The sequence below is a fragment of the Choloepus didactylus genome, chromosome 2 (genome assembly GCF_015220235.1).
Source record: "Choloepus didactylus isolate mChoDid1 chromosome 2, mChoDid1.pri, whole genome shotgun sequence".
Classification (NCBI taxonomy): domain Eukaryota; kingdom Metazoa; phylum Chordata; class Mammalia; order Pilosa; family Megalonychidae; genus Choloepus; species Choloepus didactylus.
The window spans coordinates 230482544-230509465 of NC_051308.1; the positions used below are offsets into that span (position 1 = coordinate 230482544).

General features: G+C 42.9%; 1 protein-coding gene and 1 pseudogene across 3 annotated transcripts in view; both read left to right on the forward strand.

The window, feature by feature from the left end:
• The first annotated feature begins 213 nt into the window (after window positions 1-213).
• The window catches only part of PLA2G2A (phospholipase A2 group IIA), a 28354-nt gene continuing 1645 nt past the window's right edge, over window positions 214-26922 (forward strand). Inside the window, exons 1-4 of one of the 3 annotated variants that reach the window (XM_037818625.1) lie at window positions 214-252; window positions 25553-25602; window positions 25784-25928; window positions 26170-26276. In XM_037818625.1, coding sequence (XP_037674553.1) covers window positions 25563-25602; window positions 25784-25928; window positions 26170-26276 — 292 coding nt within the window. In that variant the 5' untranslated portion in view covers window positions 214-252; window positions 25553-25562. Of the gene's footprint in view, window positions 253-24718; window positions 24746-25533; window positions 25603-25783; window positions 25929-26169; window positions 26277-26922 lie in introns of those variants that run through there. The other 2 variants (XM_037818614.1, XM_037818605.1) reach the window with 2 other exon arrangements.
• On the forward strand, window positions 21900-23320 carry LOC119520622 (annotated as a pseudogene).

Here is a 26922-nt window from a genome sequence, read left to right on the forward strand (position 1 = left end):
GACTGATGACTCACCAAAGGGCGTGCCTTCCACAATGAGAGAATGCAATTGGCTGGATTTGATCCAATTAATCAGTTGAAGACTTATAAGCAAGACAGATAGAGGACCTTCACTTCTTCTTTGGCTGCCCAGTGAAGCATTTCCTGAGGAGTTCGTCGAAGTTGCCGGTTCGTTTCCTGAGGAGTTCATCAGACATCTTCCTTGGAGTTGACAGTTTGTTGACAGCTCTACAGAATTTGGACCCACAGTTGCGTGAGTCACTTTTACAATTTGATAATCAGAGACACCTCTCATTGATTCTGTTTCCCTAGAGAACCCTAACTAATACACCCTCCATCCCACCCTATTCTTCATCTAATTTTTGCCCCCATTTTCCCACTCATCTGTCCATACACTGGATAAAGGAAGTGCAGTCTTCGTAGTTGTACAATCATCTTCAAGAATCAAGGTCACTGGGTTGCAGTTTGACAGATTCAGATATTTCCCTCTAGCCATTCCAACACACTAAAGACTAAAAGTTGATATCTATATAGTACATAGGAATACCCTCCCGAGTGACCTCTCAACTCCATTTGAAATTTCTCAGCCATTGGAACCCTACTTTGCTATATCTCTCTTCCCCTTTTTGGTCAAGAAGATCCTCTCAGTCCCACAGTGCTGAGTCCAGGCTCATCTCCAGGAGTCATTTGCTGTGTTGCCAAGGGAAGGGTAGTGAGTTCACCTGCCAAGTGGGCTTAGAGTGAGAGGGGGCAACATCTGAACAACAAAGAGGCTCTCCTGGCCAGAGGGGACTTTTAGGCACAATTGTAAGTGGGCTTAGCCTCTCCCTTGAGCAACCAGCCTCACAGGGGAAAGTCCCCTGCTGAGGGCTCAGCCCACTAAATTGGCAGTCCTCAGTGTTCGCAGGAAAATCAGCAATAGCCCCGGTCGGGAAGTCCAACACTTCCGCATTTCTCCCCAGCTCCTCAGGGGGCCCTGCAAATACACGTATACTCTCTGCCCTTATCACTCTGGGATTGTCAGGATTTCACCCCAGCCTGTACACACTCATCAAATCCCACTTCCCATTCACCGCTCCCTGCACCTATGGTGTTCAAACAAACTGATCTTACAAGTTAAATTATCTAGTGTGCTACAGAAAATATAGATCCTGCACCAGATAAACATCCCCCTTGGTCTCACACATAACTTGTAGTTTTAAAACCCAGTCAGTATCGACCTTTACCGTTGGACCTGATTTGTTGGGCAAGTTTCTTAACGCCTCTGTGCCTGAGTCAGGGGTTAGTAACTTTAACTACCTCTCTCCTATGTTCTGAGTTGATACACGGCAAATGTTTAGAACTGTGTGAGCACATGGTTAGGGCTCAATAAATGTCAGCCATTTTAGCAGGGATTCAGGGAATAATGGGGAGCACTCTGCTAAGAGACACATGCAACTGGAGCAATGGGGAGTTTATAAAGAACCCTGGATGCCAGGCTAAGGAGTTTGGAATTTTCTCCTAATGGTGTCCAGAATGATCTTGATCAATAACAAGATGGTTGGAATTCAATAAGAAGAGATTAAATAGGTTCCACTGTGAAGCCCTGCCCCAAGATCCCTAATTTGAAATGCACAAGGAGAGGGAGGGACAGACAGACACCACTCAGCAGTCATCCAAGTGACCCCAAACCAGTACCAGTCACAGTGACCTTCTTTGGCGGTGGTGGCAGGAGTGCTGAGCCCAGAACAAGGCCTCTTAGCAGACCATACCTGGAGGGAGATACCTGGTCCTGAGCCCCAACTCTGAGAGGGTCTATGGGAAACTGGGGATGTCTGGTCACAAGAGCTCAATGGAAGGAAATCAGGGCTGATTGGCATTAGAACGTGGCTCAGGAGCACCTAATCTCTATCCCCACACTTGGGAAAGGCTGCAGGATAAAAGCAATCATGGTTGACCCATGTGGCTCCAGATCACAGAATCAGCACCAGACACAGAAAATCTAAAGGGTCAGATTTGGGCTCAAGCCAGAAAGATTTTTCTAATGATTCAAGTGTCCCCAAAATAGAACGAGCCTTCTCAGGAGGTGGGAGTTTCCTGTCCCTAAAGGAACCTTTAATTTACCACATTTTAGGAACAGAACTGTAGTGTGGGAGGGGAGAACTGAGAAGGCAGGACATGCCCCCACTTAATTCTTCAGAAAAAGAAGTTTTGGAAACATGAGAGACATGCCAAAAGCTCATATTACTCATGCCTTCCTTCCTGACTTTTGCTTCTGTTGTTCCTTCCACCTGGAATGTTCTTCTGTCTCATCAGTCCCTGATAAAAACCTACTTGCCTTGCCGTGCTGTAACGTCTTCTCTTTTTTAAAGCAGAGAGAAACCTTTGAACAGGCAAAATCCAAGATGGCGCCCGCAACTCTAGGCTCATGAGTCTGAGACCCTGAATTCCAGGACGTTCCACTTGTCTCCAATCCCAATCAAACACAGCAAACATTTCATGAGCAAGTCCTGTGAAAAGAGCTCCAGTTAGGCATTATGGAGAGACAGATGCAAAGTTAAATCCATTGGTCCCTGCATGTGAGTTTAGAATCCAGAGTAGGTCTTTCAGGATGGGGGAAATGGGAATAGGCCATTAGAACATCCCCTCATGCCTAGATGAACATTGGGACTCCTTCCCTGGGCCTAAGATATGTCTTCCCTGATACCTCCCCGGCAGAGTTAATGCTTCCTCCTTCCTGAGTCAATCTTTCCAACCTCCCTGACAGCACGTAACACATCCTGCCAGGCAGAGCTATCTCTCCCGACATGGCCCCCATGTGCGTGGCCCCTGCCTCCCTCTCCAGCCTCGCCTTATCCCACTCCCCAGCTCATTCCCAGGAAAATGCCTGGTGCAGACTCTTTCAGTTCTCCAAACACATCTCACTCTCCCCTCACCTTCCTTTCTGTTTCTCTCTCTTCTCTCACTATCTTGCTCTTTTTCTCCCTTTGCCCTTCCTCCCTCCCTCTCTTTCCCTTCCTCTTTCTCTCAATCTCAAATCAGTATCTCCCCCAGTCTCTTTTCACCTGCTAGTCCCTCAACCTTCATTTTTTATCCTACTCCTACTCATCCCTCTAGACTTAACATGCTTTTCATTCAAAAACTATTTAACAAACAAAACACCTATTAGGTGCCAGGCTCTATTCTAGACAGTGGGGTACAACAATAAACAAAGCAGACAAGTTTGCATTCTGGTGGCAGGAGACAGACAATAGACAAGTAAATAAATGAAATATATAATATGTCAGATGGTGATAAATGCCATGGAGAAAAACAGAGCAGGGAAGAAAGATGAGAGCACTGAGTGAATCTGTGTATGTGTTGGGGGTGATGGTGGGAGCAGCCATTTAAAATAAGGTGAAAAGGAAAGGTCTGACTGAGGAAGCAACATTTGAGCAAAGCTATGAAGGAGGTGAGGAAGCAGGGCTGTCCTAAGGAGCAGTAGTCCAAAGGGGAAAGGTAAGCACAAAGGCCCCAGGGCAGGAGCCTGCCTGTGAGGTTGAGAAACAAGGAAGATAGACTTAGCTTTGCTTAATAGCCTTCTTGTAAACCCACCCCCACCCCAAACCAGATGGGGGTCCCCCTTCTCTGTGCTCTCTCAGCACTCTGTAAGCTCCTGAGGGACCGGGATTGTGCCTTTTATTTTGACATCTCCAGTGCCCAGCATAGGGCTTAACACAGATGCATTGGCTGCCTAACTGAGTAATGGATGAATGAACCAACCGGGCTATGAATCCTTCGGGATGTCTCATTCATCCTACCCTTGACAGCACCTAGTATACAGTGCTTGGCACAAATTAGGTAGCAGGAAAAAAATAGTCATTGAATGACTAAGAGAAATAACTAATGCTTATTGAGCCCAGATACCATGCTAAATTCTTTCCAGGATAATCTTACACTCCGAGGAAAAGAAATGCCTCATCCATATCATCCCACTGGTGAGCGGCAAAGCTGTGAGTTGAACCAAATTAATTTGGCTCCCAAGGCCAGGAGGAAGGAAGGAAGGAAAGAAGGAAGAAAGGGAGGGAGGGAGGGAGGGAGGAAGGAGAAGGAGCTCCCTCCAAGCAGGACCCATCTCTGTATTTCTTTCTACTTGTAACAAAGTGTCGGGCACACAGCCAAGGCTCCATAAACGTTCAGCGATGTGAAGTCCTTGATGATTCCTTTGCTGTGGAGGAATATTTTCTTGAGATTCGGGTTAAAAAGAACATCATGCGAGAACATCACCCTTAGATCAACATAAAGACAAGTCCTAACTTTAACCCTATTCATAACCCGGACCCAGTTTGACTCCTAATTTTAGGGATGACCTTCTGGTAACTTCCATCTTCCTTTTAGGTGTGGCCTTGTCTCTTTAGGAACTACACCCGCTCACAAGGTTGGACAAATTATAGGTAAAAGGGTCCCAGCAGCCCTACAAGTCTCCTCTGAGGTGGCCTGGGCCTTGCCCCTCCCCCGTGACCCCTCTTCTCTCTCTCCAAAGCCCACCTTGTCCAGTCTCTTACTCTCCAGCTGGCTCCCCCACCCACCCACCAGCCTGTGCAGCACCCCCGCTCCCCCACCCCCGTACCAGCAACTGACCCTTTTGACCAGGCCTCAGGCTCTGCTCCGGGGGCTGCTCCCCAAAAGCAGTCGTGTTGGGCAAAGCCTGGAACCCCCAGCCCTGCTGGCTCCCGCCTCCGGCTAGAACACTGCAGACCACCGCCTGCAGGTCCTCAAGAATTCTTAAAGCTGCTAATGGAGGTGAAAGCCCGGAGGTGATGAGGGGACACCCCGCTGGACCCAGCAGGTGTCACCCCGTGCAGCCCCCACGGCCCTCACAGACGCAGGCAGTGCAGCACAAGCCCAGAGCCCAGCGCATCCCAGTGGGGGTGGATTTGAGTCCTGAATTATTCAGGTCACAGCCTTATCCGGCTGCACAAGGCCTCTGCTAATCCCTTGGGCTTGAAGTAATCACCCGTCCTCCGCCTCCTCGTGTGGGACTGGAACGTTCTGGAAGATCTGACAGGCTGCTCAGGATCCCTCTGCCCTGGGGCCTGGGGCTCCCCCGTCACGGCTGGGACAGGAGCCCAAACACAGAGCCGGAGGGTGGGGTGCCCCAGGACCGGGCTGGTGGGGACAGCTGGTGGGGGCCCAGCCAGGGTAGGGGGTGTGGGAGAGATTGTGGGGATGCAGATGCACGTGGGGAGATGAGGCCTGAGCTGATCAGTGGCAGCAAGTGCGCTGCTGTCATTCATTCACAAGTAATTCCCTGAGTACCCCCGCATGGCAGGGCCAGGCTACAGAGGAATAAGGCAAAATCCTTGCCCAACAGGGGCTCGGGGTTTAATAGGAAAGACAGCGCATGAACTTGCCATCAAGAAACATCGCAAAAGTGCAGAGGCAGAGTTGCCCAGGGCTCAGCGTGGCTCCGGCTCCTGGCTCAGCCAGAGCAGGCCAGGGAATAAAGTAACAGCAGAAGCAGAAATGTTAACGGCAGCCGCGAACATTCTGGGGTGCTTGTTGTGCGCCAGGCGCTATGCCAAGCACAGCACACGGTTTATCTCGTCTAACATCGACAGTAACTGGATGGGAGAGGCAGTATTTTGAAAGCAAAGTCCGTAAGCTGTCCCAGGTCACCCCACTAGCCAGAGGCTCCCAGGAGCTTGGAACTCTCTTGATTCAGATTCAAACTCGGAGTTTGAATGGTATAGTCCTTGACACAACATAAATATTGACTCTCCTGGTAAGGGGGAAAAAACCTTAAAAACAATGCAGAAATGTGTAAACAGTGAAACATACCCTGTAATCTACTTCCCAAGATGATCATAATTAGGAATCACATGCATGGACTTCCATAATTGTTATTTTTCTTTCTTTTTGTTTCTGTCTATATTCGCTTTTGCTTCAGTTTTTGTTGTTAAGAATTAAGTTTTACACATTAAGTCAAAATTCGTCATAGCCTCCTCTCTCACCCTACTTCTATCCTTCCTTCCCTGCTACTTCCTTCAGCATTTATATTCCTGCTACATATGTGTATCCATAAACAATATAAAACATCACTTCTTGGATTTATTTTACATAAATGGAATGACTTTACCTAACATCTAGCAACTTGCTTTGTTCATGCTGTCCATACTGATGCATACAGATTTTATTTATTCTAAGATATGTCTGGAAAAGTGAATGTGTTAAGTCAGAAAGTATTCACAATTCCCCCCCAACATTTTATTTTGACAGTTTTGGAGTCTACTGAAAAGTTGCAAGATTAATTAGTACAATTAACAGCCATAGACCCTTCACTTAGATTCACCAACTATTAACATTTTGCCACAATTGCTTTACTTCTCTCTCACATCCACATTTGAGAGTAATGTGAACACACTTTGCCCCCAAATAATTCAGAATGTGTCTTCTAAGGACAATGCATCCTCTTACATAACCCAATAATTATGACACTCAAGAAATTTCACATTGACACAATGCTATTGTCTAGTACCTATTAAAAATATTAAAAATATCTAAATTCCAAGTTTCCCCTATTGTCCCAATAATGTCCTTTATGTCCAGTTTATTTGCATATTTCCAATTCAGAACCCAAATAAGACTCAGGCATTTCATTTAGCTGTTGGATCTCTTTAGTCTCCTTAAATGTAGAGTTTCCTTTTTTTTTTATTTCTTGACATTCACATTTTGAATCCAGGCTAGAATATCCGTCAACTCTGCTCTGTTTAATTGATTCCTCATGATTATCAAAATAAACATTTTTGGTAAGCCTTCTGCATCGGCTGTGCATGGGGCATGTACATTTTCAACTTTACTAGTTATTCCTACAATATTCTCCTTGGGGTTATACCAATTCACACTCCAGCAACGCCAGTGCCAACATAATTGTCAAGTTTTCCCAATCTGAGGCTGTTGCTTTAACTTGCTTTTCCTGGCTTTTAGTGCAGTTGAGCATTTTTGCATATACTTAGTGGCCATTTGAATGAATGGCCTATTCATATCTGAGTTAATTCTGAGCCTCTTTGCTCTCAATTCCATCCCTGTCCCGTGGCTGTGCTCTGTTTGGGAAGGGGGGTGCGGACATCTGGAAGCTGGGGTCCCCAAGCTCCTGTATCAGCTGTTTCCAGGAGCCACAAGATTAGAGGGCAAAACATCAATCTCTTGTTCTTTATGTTGCAAATATATCCTCTAAGCATGCCAATCATCTTTTAACTTCACTTTCAGCATCTTTTATAGTATAAAAGCTTTTAACTTTTATGTAATGAAAATTATTGATCTTTAGCATCTTGTTTGAAAAGTCCTTCATGACTCTCAGGAAAAATACAAAAGTGTTTTTCCATATTTTCTTCTATCGGTTCTAAATTTTTAATTTTTACACTGAGGATTTTAATCCTTGAATCTATTTGGAGTTCACGTTTCTGTATGGTATGAGGCAGGAATTTAATTTTACTTTTCCGTACTAAAGGTCAATGATTCCAGCACCTTTGGTTGAACAGTCTAACATTGTCCTCTGGCTTTGTGTGCTTCCTCTGTCACATAAGTCTTCACCTACGCTAGGCTATTCTGGGCTTTCTGATATGTTTCTTTGACCTGTTTGCCTACACTTGCCCTAGTATCACACTGCCAATTGCTACAACTTTTTAGTCTTCACATTCCCGAGGAAAGTTCTTCTCCTTCTCTCTTCTTCTGTAGAAATGTTTAGATTATTCTTTAACCTTTACTCTTCTATATGAATTTAGAATCAGTTTTTCAAGTTCCATGAAAACTCCCATTGGAATTTTTATTGGAATTGCATTGGATGTTACAGATTGCTTATGATATTTAGTCTTCCAAATGCTAAACGTGGTCTTACTGTCTACTTCCTTGGGTTTTCTTTTATGAAAGTTTTTCTCATTTAAAAAAACTTTTTTCTAGGAACCCTATTTTTTTTTGTTCTTTTTGTGAATGACATCTTTTCTTCCATTACATTTTCTAATTGGTTATTGCTCATTTGTAGGGATGCCTTTGGTTTTCACATGTTGCTCTTACATTTAGCCACTTTGTCATATTCTCTTATTAGTTTAAAATGGTAATTTTCTCTTGGATTTTCTACAAAGAAAATCTTAGTGTCTGCAAATGAGAATTTTGTCTTTTTCTTTTCTAAATCTTATTTTTGTTGTTGTATTTTATTGAATTGGCTAAGTCTCTAGTAGAATGTTGAATTCCTTGTGTGACAGCAGGTATCTGTGGCTTGTACTGACGTTAACTGATTCATTATTTCAACATATTTTTTGAGAGCCTGCTATATGACAAGTCCTTTTCTCAGCATGCAATAAATACTAATAGGAAGTTATTATCATATCCATTTTTATTTAATTCTTTAATTAAAATTCTGAAAAATTCACACAATATAAATATTACTTACTCTTATGAATGATTTTAAATAGTTTTGAAAACTCAGTTTTCTGAAGTTATAAGAGTCCATGGTCTCTTTTATTGAATTGGTTTAATTAGTTATTAATTTTAGACAAATTAATTATTTATTTTAGACATAAACTTGCTTTTATTTCTCAAAAAAAAATTTGTGATGAAATCGCATCAATAATCGAAACATCGGCCAATTGTTAAAATCAAAAGTGGTTTGTAAATACATAACACAGTAATAATTGAGAATATCAACTAAATCAATTCTGTGCTATTTAGGGATTCTTACTCAAATAAAAATGACAATAACCTTAATTTCTATTTTAGTGGAAAAAAATTGAAAAATAAGAACAATTAAGTCAAAAGGAAAACAAAATACCAATATATATGTACATAAAGCAAAGTACTTCTCTGGCAAATTTTTAAAAGTCACAACTACAGTAATAGATTAACTGGGTGAGATGAATCAATAGGAATGCTAACAAGAAGCAGTGGCATGTTTATAAATGTTTAACAGTCAATCTTGTGGGGAAAAAAAAAATCTTGATTTATAGAGCTCGCTAATTTCCGTGGAATAAATACCCCGACTGTGGATGATTTCAAGCTACCAATGTGATTTCAACATGACTGTGGAGTTGGGGAAAGATATGCAGTAGCCCGCCATAGTATCGTATTTCCATCAGACAGACAAAACAGCCATCAATAACTCAAGAGCAGAAAAGAATTAGAAAGTGATGACTTCTGCATATTTATTATCTTTGTTTTATTATCATTTCTTTTAATAGCAAGCTTGTATAATTTAATTCTTAATAATGGCTGTGTTTAACAACTAGCTCACACCATTTCTGAAAATTTAACAAGCGGCTCCCAGAAGCTGATGCCCACCCATCACTGTCAGGCGGTGCAAAGTGACGTAGTCATTACAGTGTAGTTTGAGGACTCGCAGCATCAGCACCAGCTTGTTCAAAATTCAAAATCTCAGACCCTATCCCAGAATCAGAATCTGCATTTTAGCAAAAGCCCCAGGTGATTCATGTGCATGTTGAAGTTTGAGATAATCTTGGCCGATAGAGTGCTCTTCTGCAGCAGGTGTAGCAAATAAATTACCAAATTCAGGAAGTTTAAGGAACAAACAAATAGCATTTAAATGTAATTTCCTCTACTGTAAATTTTGTATTATTCCAAAAAAAAAATAAAAAAAACTATTTTGTGGCCCACCAATTCACCCATTCCCTGACATTACTTAGAGACTCTTACTTAAACAATAGGGACTTCCCTTCTGCCCAGGGGAAGGCAGAACTAACGAGTGAGGTGGCTTCAAATGTCCCAGGCTCCAGGCTCCACCTCTTTTTGCTCAGCCACTCTCCGCCTGTGGCTTTTGTTCTCATGCTGTCATCTTGTGGTCACAGAATGCTGCTCCTCCAGCCCCATAGTCCAGACGGAAAGTAGAGAAAGGGCAGAGAGTAATTGGCTTCTGCCCACTAAGTTCGACCTCATTTAAAAGCCTCTCCCAGGAGCCACAGCCAGCTACTTCCACTGACATCTCATTAGTCAGAACTACTTTAGATGACCGCCCCAGCAGCCGGAGAGGCTGGGGAAATAGCTTTATGAGGGGGGAGCACCATGATTCCCAGCAAGACTGGGCTTCTCTTAGTAAGGGAGAACCAGTCTGGGGTGGTCAACAGCCTGGCAGCCATCTCCATCATTTAACCTCTTTTATTCAACCAGCCACTTCCTAACGGGCATTTTAGTTTCAGGTTTTTGTTTTTGTTTCTGTTTTTGCTTTTTACCGTTACCAGAAAATCATTCAGTAAATATGTATATGTGTGTATGTGTATGTATATATAACCATTGTATGTATATGTGAGTCCTTGTTATATATGTATACATTCAATGCATAGATATGCATAGATACATGTACATATGTATTCATTACATATATATAAAGAAGATGTGCAATTATTTTATTATATTTTTTAAAATATCTTTAATATTGACAAAATGCTTCAATGATGTGTGGACATATGCACACATGGGTACACACAGTATATATACACATATTCATATTGTACACTTGTGTCAGTTTTCTGCAGGATAAATCCTCAGGTGAATTGATAAATCAAAATTTTAATTTGATTAAATGCACATTTAAAACTTTGCAAGATATTTCCAATCATCGGCCAAAAAGGATTCTACCAAACTGACACTCCCACTAATAGTGTATGGGAATGAGGTGTTACACCCTCTTCAAATTGGGTAATAAAACTCTTTTTTATTCTTCCAGTCTGAGAGGCAATACAAGCATATATACATACATGCGTGTAAATAAATAAGCGAATAAATGAACTATAAATCATTGCTGCAGGTGAATGCTACCAAACATTTAAGGAAGAAATTATACCAATTCTCTACAATCTCTTTCAGAAATATAAAAAGAGGGACCACTTCCTACATCATTCTATGAGGCCATAATTACCCTAATACCAAAACCAGATAAAGGCATTGCAAGAAAAGAAAACCATAGATCAATATCTATCATGAGCATAGATGCAAGAATCCTCAACAAAATATTAAAAAATTAATTTCAACAATGAAAATTGGAATTTGAAATTAAAAACCTCATACCATTAACATTAGCACCTAAAATGAAATATTTATGTATAAATCTAACAAAACAGGTACAGGATGCATATGAGGAAAACTACAAAACTCTGAGGAAAGAATTCAAAGAAGATCTAAGTAAATGGAGAGATATACCATGTTCATGGATAGGAAGACTCAACATTGGTAAGACATCAATTCTTCCCACCACGATCTATAAATTCAAAACAGTTGCAATCAAAATCCCAGCAAGTTATTTTGTGGACATTGGCAAACTGATTCATTCATATGGAAAAGCAAAAGGCACAGAATAGCAAATACAGCACTGTAAAAGAAGAACAAATTCAGGGGACTGACACAACATGGTTTCAAGACTTACTATAAAGCTACAAAATCAAGACAATGTGGTACTGGCAAAAGAATAGACAAATAGATCAACAGAACAGAATAGAGAGCCCAAATATAGACCCACACAAATAGAGGCACCTGTTCTTTGACAAAGGAGGAAAAAGCAATTCAGTGGAGAAAGGATAGTCTTTTCAACAAATGTTGCTGGAAAAGTTGGACATCCGTATGCAAAAAAAAAAAAAAAAAACAGAAAGAAAGAAAAAAACTCTAGACACAGACCTTAGACCTCCCACTAAAATTAAGAAAAAATGGATCACAGAACTAAATGTAAAATACAAGACTATACAAATTCTAGAAGAAAACATAGGAAAAAAATCTAGGTGAATTTGGGTCTAGAGATGAGTTTTTAGGTATAGTACCAAAAACACAATCCATGAAAAAAAATTGATAAGTTGGACTTTATTAAAATATAAAAATTCTGCCCTATAAACGACACTGTTAAAAGAATGAAAAACAAGCCACAGACTAGCAGAAAATGTCTTCAAAACACATATCCGATAAAGGACCTGGATCCAAAATACAAAAAGAACTCTTAAAATTCAACAATACACAAACAAACCCAATTTTTAAAATGGGCAAAAGAGTTGTACAGACACCTTACCAAAGAAGATATACAGATGGCAAATTAACATATGAAAAGAGCCTTAACATATGCCATTGGAGAATTCCAAATTAAAACAACAATGAGATATCCCTACCCACATAATAGAATGATTGAAAAAAAAACTGACATTGCCAAATGCTGGGAAGGATATGAAGCTACAGGAATTCTTATCATTGGGAACACACAATGGCACAGTTTGGCAGTTTCTTACAAAGCTAAACACAGTCTTACCTTATGGTTCAGCAATTGTCCAGCTGCTAGGTATTTATTGAATTGAATTGAAAACTTAATGTCCCCACACAAACCTGCATACAAATGCTTGTAGCAGCTTTATTCATGATCACCAAAAACTGGAAGCTACCAAGATGCCCTTCAATTGGTGAACCAATGGTGGTATATCTGTGTAATGGAATGCTATTTAGCGATAAAAAAAATGAGCTATCAAGTCAGATAAAGACATGGAAGAATCTTAAATGCATATTGCTAAGTGAAAGAAGCCACGTGAAAAGGCTACTTATTTATAATTCCAACTACATGACATTCTGGAAAAGGCAAAACTATTGCAGTAAAAAGATCAGCAGTTGCCACAGGTTCAGGAGGAAGTTGGGGAGAGACATGAATGGGGAAGCCCAGGGGAATTTGGGGACAGTGAAACTATCCTGTAGGATACTGTATGGTGGATATATGACTATGCATTAGTAAAACCAATAGAACTGCACAACACAAAAGTGAACCTTAATGTAAATTATGAGCTTTAACTACGATTTAATAATAATGGGCAATATTGGTTCATTAACTGTAACAAATGTACCACACTAACGCAAGATGTTACTAATAGGACAAACTGTGTAGGGGGCAGTGATAATATGGGAACTCTCTGTACTATCTGTTCAATTCTTCTGTAAATCTAAAGCTATTCTAAAACTATTCTAATAATTTTTCAAAATCATTGTTGCAATAAATACTTTTAAATGATTAAGTACATTCTTGGTGACAACACAAGCATGGTAAAGACTTTATTTCCATCCTTTGTTCAGGGCCTATTTGGGGTTTGGTCATTTTGATGTTCTATGGCAGTGTGCCTCAATTTTCACAGTGCCGACAAATTACCCACAATCTCATTAAAATGTAGATTTTGATCCAGTAGGTCTGGGATGCAGTCTGAGATTTGCACGTGTCTAACAAGCTTCCTGCTGCCCCAAGGCTGCTGGTTGGTGGCCCACTCTTGGAGCAGCAGGGCAAACAAACAAAACCGGAAGACCTTGTCTCCACCCTCTGTAATCCATTCTCTAAACAGGGAGGGAAATTAAACGTACAAGGAAATAACTAATTTCGAGAATCCCAATCAGTGCCTTCTGTGACTATTTTTTTTAATCGATCTTTAAGGGTTTGTTTTCACTGGCTTTCTCCTTGTATCACTCTCATTTCTGTTTCCAGAGGCAGTGACCTCCTTACCTTGACTAAATGAGTCAGCTGAGCTTGGAAGTTCATTTGTCTGAGTGAAACTCAACAAAAGGTTGATAGAGTGCCTGGTCAGCCAGTGGGCCACCAAATATTTGTCCAGTGCATACTGTGTTCTAGAGACTGTGAAGGTCACCCCTAGGGCTGCCCAAACAATGGTTGCTTTGAGGTTAGTAAGGACTTACTGTTTATTTGGAGGAGAGTCTCAAGCCAGGGTGCAAACATGATGAGAGACGGTTGTATTTTACAAATTTCATGTTCCCAAATAGTCGGGGCATAGTGTAAAGTCTCAGAGGGCTGAGAGTCCCAATTCTGCCGCCAACTCTCTGTGCCTCAGTTTCCCCATCTGTAACATGAGATGATTGAGCTCCCGACGTATTAAAGGCCCGTCTGACTCTGCATTCTTTATTTTTATTCTAAGTGGAATGTTCAGAATCCCTTTTCCAGGGTAAGGGATTCAGGTTTGCAACTGCACCCCACCTCCCCTATACTCTTCCATCCTTTGTTCTGACATCTCAAAGCGAAGGGGGAGTCCAGTTCCAGGATGGGTCTCCTTTCCCAGGCAGGTCAGAAATAACTGTTCTATATGAGCTGGCTGCTGAGCACACATGGAGCATGTTCTTCCCCATACCTCTAACCACAGTCTCCACTGGCTGGAGAAGTTCCTGGCTCCATCCGGAGCTCAAAGAGATTTTCCAACAGTTGGATAGACTCAGAATGTTGGTTAAGGAAATGACTAAGCGGGCAGCCAGCACTAACCAGAGCACCTATTTGCAGAACCCTAATTGTTGTGAGGAACTCAAACCCCTGATTTAGGCGAAACACAAACCCTTCCAGAAGCCATGAGCAGGCTGGGCTTTTCCCTGGGCCTCCTCAGCTACAGGTCCTGGGGGTCTAGAGACTTTGAACTGCAGTTCTTTCCAGTTGTGAGCCAATCACAACCGAGACAGGCAGCTTAACAGTCAGCTCAGAGCCTCACAAGGTGGGGCCTAGAATCAATCTTGCTGCACTACTACCTGGTGTCTGGGATGGTCCTTTGTAGTCACATATTTACCTTTCATTCATTCATTCATTCCTTCATTCATTCAACACACAGGTATTGATCCCCTTCTATTCAACAGGCCCTGTGCTGTGTGCTAGGGGAGTGACATGGACAGCAGCTTACCATCTCACCTTGTCATCCATAGCAAGTCCCCTCTGAGTTTTCAGCTCAGCAGGGGGAGGCAGGGGCTCACTTTGACCCCCCAATGCCACCAGAGCTTTGCCTCTGCAGAGGAATTACCAACCAACCACCTGAGTCATGTTCTCTATATTTGGTGTGAATTGAAAGGATGAGTTTCTTATCCCTTCTTAGAGTGTGATGTGGGGAGACATAAGTAGATGAGAAGCAGGAAGTGCCCCAGCTGACAGAAAAGACCATTCTGTATTCTCCAAGGTTCTCCATCAGAAAAAAGAGATCAGCCTCTATGTTTGGGAAGCACCCAGACTTTAAGGAGCCCCTTGTTTAGTGGACAGATTGGATTCACATTTGCTAATATCAAAAGATAGGCAACACCTTATAAAGAAAAATCTGAAGTAAGGAAAGAAGGTAGCTTATCTCTAGGGAAGTCCTTTGAAATTATACGTGAAAATGAGAGATTAGTTTAAGCCCTGCTCATTTCAAACAGGAAGGAGAAGCACACATTATAATTGTGCTGAGAGGATTATAATATGAGTAGAGCAGTCAGGCCAGGGTGGGGCGAATGGGAGACATCCATTCTGAGGTGCCAATTTTTTTAGTGGAAAACAGAATGGAGTATGTATGCTTTCTGGAAAAGATGACTGGATGGATTTATTTGTGTCCCTGGGTCAAAGCCCAGAGTGAGGTCTGAGCAATGGAGAGATGCAGCCAACCCAGGCAGGAGGTGTAGAATCACCAGGCTGCATGGTTCATGAAAGGTCAATACGTCCAGTCCCCTCCTGTTGGGAAGACTTGCTTTATTCAGCCCCCATCAGGCCCTTGGACCCTTGGGCCCTTCCTAAAGGTCATTCCAACTCTAGCCTTTGGCTGCTTCCTGGTCTTAAAACAATATCCCAAAAGGAGATTCTCTTCACATGTAGCCTAAACCTGTCCACTGCACTATAATATCTCTCTACCAAAAACAAAACAAAAAACCACCTTGATTGAAGACAAGGCCTGATTAATAATATTCCATCCTTTAAAACATGGCTTTACTTTGCCATCGGTTGAGCCAGGAAGGCCTGCAATATTCTGTTCCCCCCCACCCCCAATCTCTCCTACATTTCACTCTCTGTGCTCCACCCAACCCTCCAACAGCTTCTCACCTCCTCCCTATACTCAGCCCCCATTTTATATGGTGCTCTCTGCCTAGAGTGCCTGAAACATAGTTCCCCTAGGCTGTCAGTCAGAGTGTGAGGTCTAGCTTGTTTAAGAAGAAAAGCATTCATAAAAGGTCAGAACATCCTACAGAATCATTGGGCGTGCTGAAGTAGTCTCTAGGCTAGTTTCCAGAAAAGACTGTCACAGTCACAACCCAGAACTGGTCTGTTGAGGAGCTGCTGCTTCTGCCGCAATAGGAAGCTGCCCATCAAATCATGAAGCTGTTGCTATAGTTTCTGTAGCAAGAATGGTGCCTCTACTGCTATGATCTACACCAGAGAAATGATGCCTCGTGCCCCCCTTTTCCCATTCACTCAGTTCTGATTTCAAATCTCATACAAATGCATCTGTAGAAAGAACCTTAATAATATAAGGAAACTTACTTGCAAGAAAGCCTTAGAAATGGAGTTTTAAGCTTTCCAGCCTCTGCAATGCAAGGTGTCCTAAAGGGGTTGAAATAGTTGTTGAGTGAGCCAGTCCATCCTTTTGTTCATTCAAGTACCATCTGCACCTTTCTTCCCATAGTTCCACCAGGTGAGCCCCTTGGAGCCTTTGTTCCAATGGAGTGAGGACCCCAAAATGGCCATGTGGTAATCTTAACTTCCAATTTAATTGAACAAATTTTGCATACCCTAGCAAAGGCATTCTTCACATAAATACACATATCTTTAAACTAATAAAGCCCAAAGTCAAACAGAGGGAAAATCAATATTTTACCAGAGGTGATGAGGTGTATTAGTGTCATACTCACTTCCAGTACTTGGCTCCCACATCCATGCACTCTCGACTACCAGAGAAATAGCATCATACATTGACTGTTTATCCAGAGCATATATCACATCCTATAGGATAGCACCTCAATTTTGCAAGCTGTTGTCTCCCAATTGATGAATTCTACAAGACCAAATGTGTCCAGATGATGGTGAACATGGTGAGACTAGTAAATCCTGTGTGTGTCGACAATTCCCTCATTTTATTTCCTATAAAATGAGTTCCCAAATCAATTCTGTGATTACCATGATGGCGAATAAAGCATTTAGTAAAAGTATGTATTAGGTGCTGCCACAGCATTATGAAAATGGAAAGCATATTCATATACAGAATAAAAAACTTTGGGGATGAGGAAAAATAACTACCACCTCCATTATGGCAGTGATCCAATATAATTGACTTGTCACTAGGTGATTGTCCTCATTGATGTGTGCTCTTTTAGGGAAGGATCGTTGGCCTCAGTGGTATTCAGATTAGCCTTGGAGAGACAAAGTTGTTGCTGTTGAACCTATGAAAAACTTCCAACCCTACCTCCATGGCTACCTTATTCATGAGCCCTTTGAGCTAGCATTGGGGTGGCTGAGACAGCTGACTGACATCTACACAGCCTCCATGGCAAAGGTGTACTGATCTCTAGTGGGTGAAAGCAACAGCTTCTAGGGGTCTCCTCTCAAACGAATAGAGAAAGAAAATATTTAACGAGTTGATAGATGCATTTTGGGCATCAGTGGCTCAGGTGATTTGCCCAGTGAGAAGCCTAAAGATGGAACAGAAACCCCAAATGGAATTACACATGTTTAAATTATAATATCTCATTGTTATTCTTCAAGATCCGTCTGTCTTATCCACAGATGAAACAAGCTAGTTAGATGGGTTTGAAGTATTCAGATAATACAAACTATTCAAGTATTCCCATTCCAACTTGGGATCTATTTTTTTCCCAGTCAATACCCTAACTTTCACATGAGACCTGATAAGGCAGAGAATTCAACCTATGTTATAATTCTATAACCTGAAATGATGAACGGTGTGTATACTTTTCAGTTAGGAAGCAGAGCCACTATGAACATTATAGGATTAGGAATTCATTATGGGAAATAGACTTTATACAATTTTGGGAAGCGCTAAGGAGATAAAGTTCCGGAAGAAGAAGTTAGAGGATCAGAGGAAAGTCACTACCGATCCTCCCTAGGCACTGTGCAGGTGGACGAGTGTGAGCTTGAAGGGAATCTGAGAAACTAGTTATCTCCAGCTTCCAAAGTGGGGCTGCCAAGGGGAGCTTCTGGAGAGGCCTATGGGAAGCTGCTGTCCCTGTGTCGCTTCCTTCTGTGGCTCTGCAGCCAAGCACCTGGGAGTGGGCCGGGGGCTGCTGCTGATCATTGAGGTCAGTGGTTGGGAAGAAATGCTGGACGCTGGACACCAAACAGAGGAAAGTGCGAACCACAAAGACTTTCAGGGAGTAACGGCCACTGCTCTACTTCCACCTCCAAAGCTTTTGTGCAAGTTCATCTGTTGGCCCACTAACCCAGAACCATAGCGAAAAAGGAATTCTAGGAAACATAGTTCCCATATTAACCCAACTCATCACAGAACAACCCAGCACACTACGTTTTGTTCTTGTGCATGTGTGTGATTCTCTGATCAACGTCTGTCTTCATTGTTAAATGTAAGTACCATCAGAACAGAGACCATTTCTGTTTTTCTTATCATTGCAATAAGCGCCTGGCTTATTAAGTAGGTCCTCAATAAATATTTGTTGAAAGACTCAGTGATTTCCTTAAATTGCATGAATAATGTGTGCAAAACTTAACAATATAACACAACATTACATTGGCAAGGCTGTAGGGAAACAGGTATTGTCATACATTGTCAGCAGGCACAACCATTCTGGAGGGCAATTTGACAATCCTTAACAAAACCAAATATTGTATTTACCTTTCGACCCACAAATCCCACTCTGGATATCTACTCAGAAGATTCAACTGCAATAGTATGAAAATATATACACAAGGTTGTTTACTGAAGCATTATCTGTAATTGCAAAATAGTGGAAACAACCTAAATTCCCATCCAGAGGAGAATGACTGGAAAAAGTATGGTACAATCACACAGTGAAGTACTATGCAGCTGTTAAAAAAAAAAAAACAGAATGAGGAAGATCTCTATGTACTGATATGAAGTGATTTCTAGGATATGCATTTAGGTAAAAAAAGCCAAATGCAAAAATACCTATGTTATGCTACCCTTCCTGCAGTAAAGAAGAGGATAAAAGATAATATACATATATCTACTCATTTATGCAAAAGGATTACAGAAAGAATAAACCAGAAACTAATGACATTGACTACTATGGTGGTTTGAAACTGTATGTACCCCAGAAAAACACGGTCTTAAATCTAATCCATTCCTGTGCATGTAAACCCATTGCAAATAGGACATTTTGATGAGGTTACTTCAGTTAAGGTGAGTAAGACCTCAGTCAGGATGGATCTTAATCATATTACTGAGGTCTTTTTAAAAGAATGAAATTCAGAGAGAGAGAGGGAGAGAGAGAGAGAGAGAAGCAAGAAGCTGAAATCAATGAAACCGGAAGGGAACGGAGAGACCAACAGATGCCACTAAGTGACAGAGGAGCCAAGGGTTCCTGGCAGCCTGTCTTTGGGAAGAAAGCATCGCCTTGATGATGCCTTGATTTGGACATTTCTCCAGCCTCAAAACCATCGTGAATAAATCCCCATCATTTAACCCAACCCATTTCATGGTAGTTGCTTTGAGCAGCCTAGGAAACTAAAACAGCTACCATGACAGACATATGTGGGGTGACCTCCAATGAGTCACGCCCTGGTATGATCCCTTGCCCTTGACTTTGGGCAGAACCTGTGACCAGCTTCTAACCAACAGACTTTGGCAAAGGTGATGTGATTACATTACATCATATAGCACTCCATCTTAGTAGACTGGGGCGGGAGATTCTCCCACCGGCCTCGAAGAAGCGACGTTGTGAACTGCGATGGAGAGGCAGCCTCTTGGAATCTCAGCCTTGCAGTCACGAGGAACGGAAATCTGCCAACAACCTGAACGAGCGTAGAAGAGGACTTCGGTCTCCGCACGAGAACTTGGCCTGGCCAACACCTTGGTTGCAGCCTTGTGAGATAAGAAACGTATGATGTTTTAAGTTGCTAAGTTTGTGCCAACTTGTCCCACAATGGTAGATAAGGAATACAGCTCATGAATGGGTGGGTGGGAGTGAGGTGGGGAGAATGAGGATAAGACAGGAGGCATGAGGGGGTGCAACACTTTGCTGAGTGTGTCTTTCACACAGCTCTCTTAGAACCAGGATGTTTCTCCTACTAAAATAAATAATTAAAAGCCAGGAGACAGGGGCCACCCAAAATGGAAGAAAATCACAAGTCAAATAAAATTACATTACAAATGAATACTGCAACCACACTGAAGGGGGTAGGGGAACAAAAGACCTAACCTAAGTAACTCTGGCAAACAGTATTTTGGCAGGATGTCGTAGGTTAAAGGTAAAAAGCATGTGCACCAATACTGTACTCTAGTTAGTGAACTTGTTTCCCACAGAGATAAGGGCCAGCAGTTCCAAAACTAATTGATCTGTAAACTAAAATCAAACAAGTAGATAAATATATAGTGAAAAATGAAACTCCTATAAGAAAAAAATGTTATAAATAAGGGAAGGGGGAAGGTTAGAATAAGTCCTGTGAAATCTGTATGGACTCTTGATGTATGTATACAGATAGGTAAATACAGAAATACACACACACACACACGCACACACACAGATTTTGACTGCTAAGAATGCCCAGAAGCAATGACATCCCAATAACCATAAGGAAATCCAGTTCCCAGATCTTGGTTTCTATATCCTGTTGTCAAATAAAAATAACCTGGGCTTCTTGGAGAAATGGCTGATTCCATGGAAGTGCTAAAAAAAATGGTGAGGACATGTCAAAATGACACAGGTGCTGACTTTAAGGAGCTCTCCCTGGGCGAAGCTGGAACAATTTGAGCAGAAAAATAATCATAGTATTGGATTATAAGCCATAGATGAAAATGAATATCGATGAGTTCCTACTGATATACATAAATGAATAAATAAATACAAGGAACAGCTCATATCAGCAGCAGAATTCATATTAATAAGTGTAGAAGGAATGAAGGAAATAGAAAATCACCATTAGGCGAATATCAGTAATAATTTTTGCAGGCAAGAACCATCGATTGATGCTATGATTAGGAAGCAGAAGTATGATGACAGACTGGATATTTGCTTGGTCTTAAAGTCTCTCCTACAAGACACTCTTAATTACAAAAGAAAAATGAGTAACTTTACAGGGGAGAAACCTACAGACACCACCTTAACTGAGTGATCAGGTTAACACCATATATTAAAGGAGACTAAGAAGACATGGAAACTACATGCCATATGGGATCCTATACTGGATCCTGGACCAGAAAAAAGGGCATTAATGGGAAAACTGGTGAAACTCAACAAGGTGTAGATTAGTTAATAGTGAGTATCAATGTCAATTTCCTGGTGTCCATAATTTTTCCAAATGTAAAATTACTCCAAAATAAAAACATTTTTTAAAAAGGAAAAATCAGAAAACAGAAACTATTGGTAAATTTTCAACCACAAGCCTGACATCTGAAAATATCTACTATCAATATGTTGATTCTTTTCATTATTAATAATTTAAGAAAACTTTTCTGAGCACATACATTCATCCTATTTACATTGTACCCACACCTCACACATGTATTCTCCTGCTGCCCCTTTATCTTTATTGCTTCTTTCCTTTTAGCATTTGTCACCATCTAGCATGCTTTATAATTTATGTCTTTTGAATATTGTCTGTCTCTCTCCACTAAAAACTAAGCTCTGCAAGAGTGAGGAGTTTTGCTTTGTTCACTGATGTATTACTCCAAGATTGCATTAGTCCTTGACATAGAGTAGGCCCTCAATAAATATTCCTTGAATGAAGGAGACTGGACAACCGCGGACTTCGAATACCTGAAAAAATCCTGTAATGATGGGAAAAGGAGAGCCAGCATCTGGTATGGCCAGAGTCCTTGAGTGTTGGAGCACTCCTAAAGCCTGCAGACGACGCTAGAGGCAAGTGCCACCAGGACACATGGAGGAGGAGGTGGATCTGCCTCTTGTAGAAACAACAATGTTCCAATAGCCAAACTATTTAGCAAAAAGCAATGGTCCAGCTAGCCGCCAGTGGCCAGGCAGCCAACCATGCACAACTTCGGCTCTTCTCTCTAGCAGGCTGCAGAGGAAAGAAGGGAAATGATTTCTGAAAGGTCAAAGGAGAGTGTTTATTCCTGGAACAAAACTGGGGAGAAAAGTGGTCTTGAAACTGTGGAAGCACTTATATCAATGAGCTGCCGTTGAAAGCCTGATTATAAGAAATACATTGAAAACAGACCTGTTATGCCAGTGCCCAATATGTTGGAGGAAAAGAATCCTGCTTTCTGGTGCACGTGATTTTCATACAGTCCCAGCATTTTGTTTGACTCCAACTAATAGTCCCTCTGACTTTGAACCCTCTCAAGTGTCAAATCTGATGGCACCAGAGCCATCTACTAGACACTTCAAATCATTCTCAGAAACTTCCAAGCCTCACATTGCACCTTTCAAAGAGGAAGATAAGAGCCCAGTACCTCCCCCCAAACTCCCCAAGTCTCAGGCAACAAGTGTGACTCGTCATACAGCTGATACCCAGCTATGTAACCACTGATTCTGCCCGGTGAAAGCAGCCAGCATCTTCAACTATCAATACAGTTCTTTCCACAGAAGAACCCACCTAAATGTTGAGGCTTCAAAAGAAAACATACCATGTACAGCTGTGCCATCAAACAGATCCAAATGTGAGAGAAACACTGTGGCAGATGTAGATGAAAAGGCAAGTGCCGCACTTTATGACTTTGCTGTGCCTTCCTCCAAATCAGTCATCTGTAGGTCTCCACCAGCTCCCATGTCTCCACAACAAAGGCTGGTGTTCCCTCCACCTGCAGTGTCAACAGGGGCAGTGCCGCCCATGCCTTCCATCTGCCAGATGGCTCTCCTCCGTGCGAACAGTTGTGTTGTGACAGCAGTCCTTGAGCACTCCACCCAGTCAGCTGCCGGCCGTCTGCCCACCTGTTGTGATCATGGGCACTCGGATGCTCAAAGGCACGTTCATGTTTGTTGTACCCCAGCCCATTGTCCAGAACCCCCAGCCTCCAGCAGTGAGCCCAAATGGCACCAGACTCTCGCTCAAGCCTCCAGAGATTTCCCCTTCTGTGGCCAAAGTCACTCCTCAGGTCATCAAGGATGAGAAGTCATAACTGTAGCTACCCAGGAGGTGGCAACACATACTTTAGAAGTTCTCATCTGAAGACTCACATGAGAACACACACAGAAGAAAAGCATTTTAGCTACAGCTGGAAAGGTTGTGAAAGATGTTTTACCTGTTCTGGTGAACTGTCCAGACACCTGCAAGCCCACATGAGCGAGAGAAAATTCGCCTGCCCCATGTGTGACTGGCGGTTCACGAGGAGTGACCATTTGACCAAGCATGCCCGGCGCCATTTTCAGCCAAGAAGCTACCATACTAGCAAATGGAAGTGAGCAAGTTAAACGATGTCGCCCTGCCTCCAGCTCCTTCCACACAGTGATGGATCGGAAGGGAAGAATCAGAACTCACTCTGTTCATAGCCAGAAGCCAGTGGCGATATAAAAATGCCTCCCTGCAGGCCCGCAGCCCTCCAGTGTGGGGGCTGAAAGCAGCAGCCCCAGGCCTTGGGCAAAGGCCCAGCCTGGGTTAGATGAGAAGACTTGCTGTGGCCACAGGCAGGTCACAGAAAGGCAGGTTTCATTGCTTATCACATAAGAGAGATGAGAAAGCTTTTATTCTTTTGAATATTTTTTGAAGGTTTCGGATGAGGTCAACACAGGTAGCACAGATTTTGAATTTCTGTGCATACTTTATTACTTTTCTTTTACTGTATAGACTTGAGACCAACTTTTCATGTGATTCTTTTAAAGCACTGGTTTAAACAGTATAGAGACTGGGAATAAACATTACGGTACAGAGATGGAAATGTAAAATCCATTTTTATCACTACAGATACTGTTATCTTTTCTAGAGTTATCTTGTTTACTATTCCAAGTCTTTCCAGTCAACTTCATGGATATAGTTGCTAAATGTATCTGGATATATATATAGCATTTTTACACTATTGCTGATATTTTGAATTGAGTGGCTGTATATTGCTAGAGGGCGCCAATAATTGGAATCCTCATTAATTTAATTGCTTTGAAGGGTAGTTACGATTTTTCCGCATTTTTGTTTTGAAAGTTTAACAAATAACTTTATCTAGGCATTTTATTATGCTTTGAACTTTAGTTTGCCTGCAATTTCCAGTGAGGTTTGAAAATTATATACGTGTTTTCCTAAACTCATACCCCTTTCCCTGCCGAATGGTGGGGACCCCATGGCAGGACTGGGGAATACACCACAGGGGCTTGCTCAGGTCCTGGAACTTCATAGAAGCTTGGTAGGCACTTCTTGTGAATGACTGATTGGATGAATGGATGAATGAATGACACTAAATGTACTCTTACCTATTCCCAAATGCCATGTTTAGCAGAAGAAAAGAGCAATCCTCACTCGGTCAACAGTCCCACTGGCCGTGCAAACAGGTCCACAGCCTGCAACAAGGCCCCTGCCTGCAACAAGGCCCCTGCCTATTCCTGGAGGTGGGTGCTGGTTGGTGACTGGAAGTCACACCTAGAGCCAATTCATTGTATTTACTCAGTCAGGAGCCAAGTCCTTGGGACCTGAAACTTATTCTGGCATCTGCTAATGGCATGTAAGTTTTTTTCCATCCTCAGCTTTGCCCTGCCAACTGATGAGGAAACGAAAAGGGGATTTACCAGAGGCCTAGACATGCAAAATCATGAGTCCACCAACAGGCCACACCCCATCCCCATCCCTCACCAAGCCCTAACCTCCCAGAGAGAGCAGCTATTTAAGGGGACCTGGAGTTCAGAAAGTATGACAGTCACTTAGAGATATCAACCCCGACATCCTCTGAGAGGTAAATACCCAGAAATTAATGCCTATCAGGAGTATGAGTTACTGCTGCCTCACTGCCTTTGAGAGTGTCTGTGTCGTGCATATGTGTGCATATGGGTGTGGGGGTGGGCATACATGTGCCCGAGCATGATTTGGTATGTGTACAAGAGGACTATGGACACAAGTGTGTGGTGTGAGTATGTGAATATATTGTATGAGAGGAGGTTTGCACTGCTGTGGGAGTTCAAGAGTGAGCATGTATGTGTGTGCACACATGTGTAAGGGGTTGGAAAGTCTTGCAAAGAAAGGATGATCCTTTAGTTCTGGAGAAAAATTTGGGGGATTGAACTCCACTGATGGAATTCTCAAGCCTTAATTAAATTCAGCGAGGGGACACACAAGGCATGTCTGATGGGAGAGATGTGGCCTCTGACCTGGGAAAGACCCCAGTTTGCTGGGAGGAACCTGGTCCCAACCAGGAACTCTCCATTTGATAAGGAGCTTAGAAGGTCTCATTAGTGTATCAGGTGGACAGTCTGGGGGATCTGAGGGTCTGGTTATGTGCAAAACCATCCAACAGAGATGGGAAGAGTCAGGAGTGTGAGTGTGAGTGTGTGTGTGTGTGTGTGTGTGCATATGACTGGAGGTCACTCCTTATACACTTTGTGTCCTGGACTTAGCCTGGATTGAAGAGCATGACTGGGGTCTCCTCTGCAAGGTCTGTTGTCCAGGGTAGTCCAATGTGAGCAGGGGAGCAGGGGAACAGGAAGAGAGCTGGGACCTCTGGGAGAGGCGTCTGGGCCAGTCCATCCATGTTTCTCCCCTGCAGAACTCTCAATATGAAGAGCCTCCTGCTGTTGGCAGTGATAGTGGCCTTTGGTAAGAGCTGACCCTGATCTCTGACCCCCAGGGGACAGCCCAGGGAAGGGAGCACCCCACCCCTGATTTTCCCTCCCATTGCACCAGGGCCTCTTTCAGTGGGTGGGGGATAGAGACGAATGGGGTAAGGGAAGCAGAAGAGAGAGGCAGAAAGGAAGGACACAGGCTGATTTCCTTCCAGGCCTGCTGCAGGTCCATGGGAGTTTGCTGGATTTCCGGAAAATGATCAAATCTGTGACGGGAAAGGAAGCCGCGACCAGTTATGGTTTCTACGGTTGCCACTGCGGCCTTGGCGGCAAAGGATCCCCCAAGGACGCGACGGATCGGTGAGGCCACCCCAGCCCTCCCTTCCTTCTCCTCACTTCTGGCCACGGCCAGTGCAGGAACTGCAAGGGCACTGCTGATGTCATCAGCACACAGCCCCAGGAGGTCCCAGCTAGTAAGGAGCCAGCTTGTTGGAAACTCCAAAGCCGGGAGTCTCTGCCCAGTGTTAAGGAGGTGAGAGCCACGGGGCCCCGGGCCCCCTTGAGCTGGGGAAGAAGCCGCGGTTGGATGTCCTCATCACAGGTGCTGTGCTCAACACGACTGCTGCTATCGGCGTCTGGAGAAACGTGGGTGTGGCACCAAGCTTCTGGACTACAAGTTTAGCTACCAAAGGGGCACGATCGTCTGTGGTAAGAACAAGTCCTACAACTCTACCCAATTTCCTTTCTTCCTTTGGCTGAGTGCCCCCTGTGCCGGGTACTGTGCTGGGCACCAGAGTGAGAGATACAAAGGGACACTCTTTCAGCCGCAAGAAGCTCATAGTCGAGGGGGAAGTAAAGAAAGTGAAAACACAGCAAGAAGTAAGGAAGGAATTAGAAAAAAAGCAGAGCTGCTTAACACAGCCTGAGGCTCAAGGAAGGCTCCTGAGATGGGGACATCTAAACTGAGACTTAAAGCTGTGCAGACTATTCTAAGAAGAGGGGACACATGGCCAAATGCATGGGGGTGTGCTCAGGGGAGCTGAAAGCCATTCTGTGTTGCTGAATGGAAATGATGGGGAAGAGGTGATAAGAGATGATGCTGGAGGGATTGAGAGGAGCTAGATCAAGCCAGGCCTAAAGCCATAGGGAGTTATTAAGCAAAGGAGTGACATGATCAGATTTGCATTTCAGAGGACTCATTCTGGCTGCAGGGTAAGTGGAGAAAGGATGAAAAGGGGGACCAGTGAGAAGGCTATTACCATATTCCAGTCAAGAGATGGTGCCCACACAGGCACTCACATATATGTGGGTGTGTGTATTGAAAATTAGAACATTTACTGGTGTGCATACCATA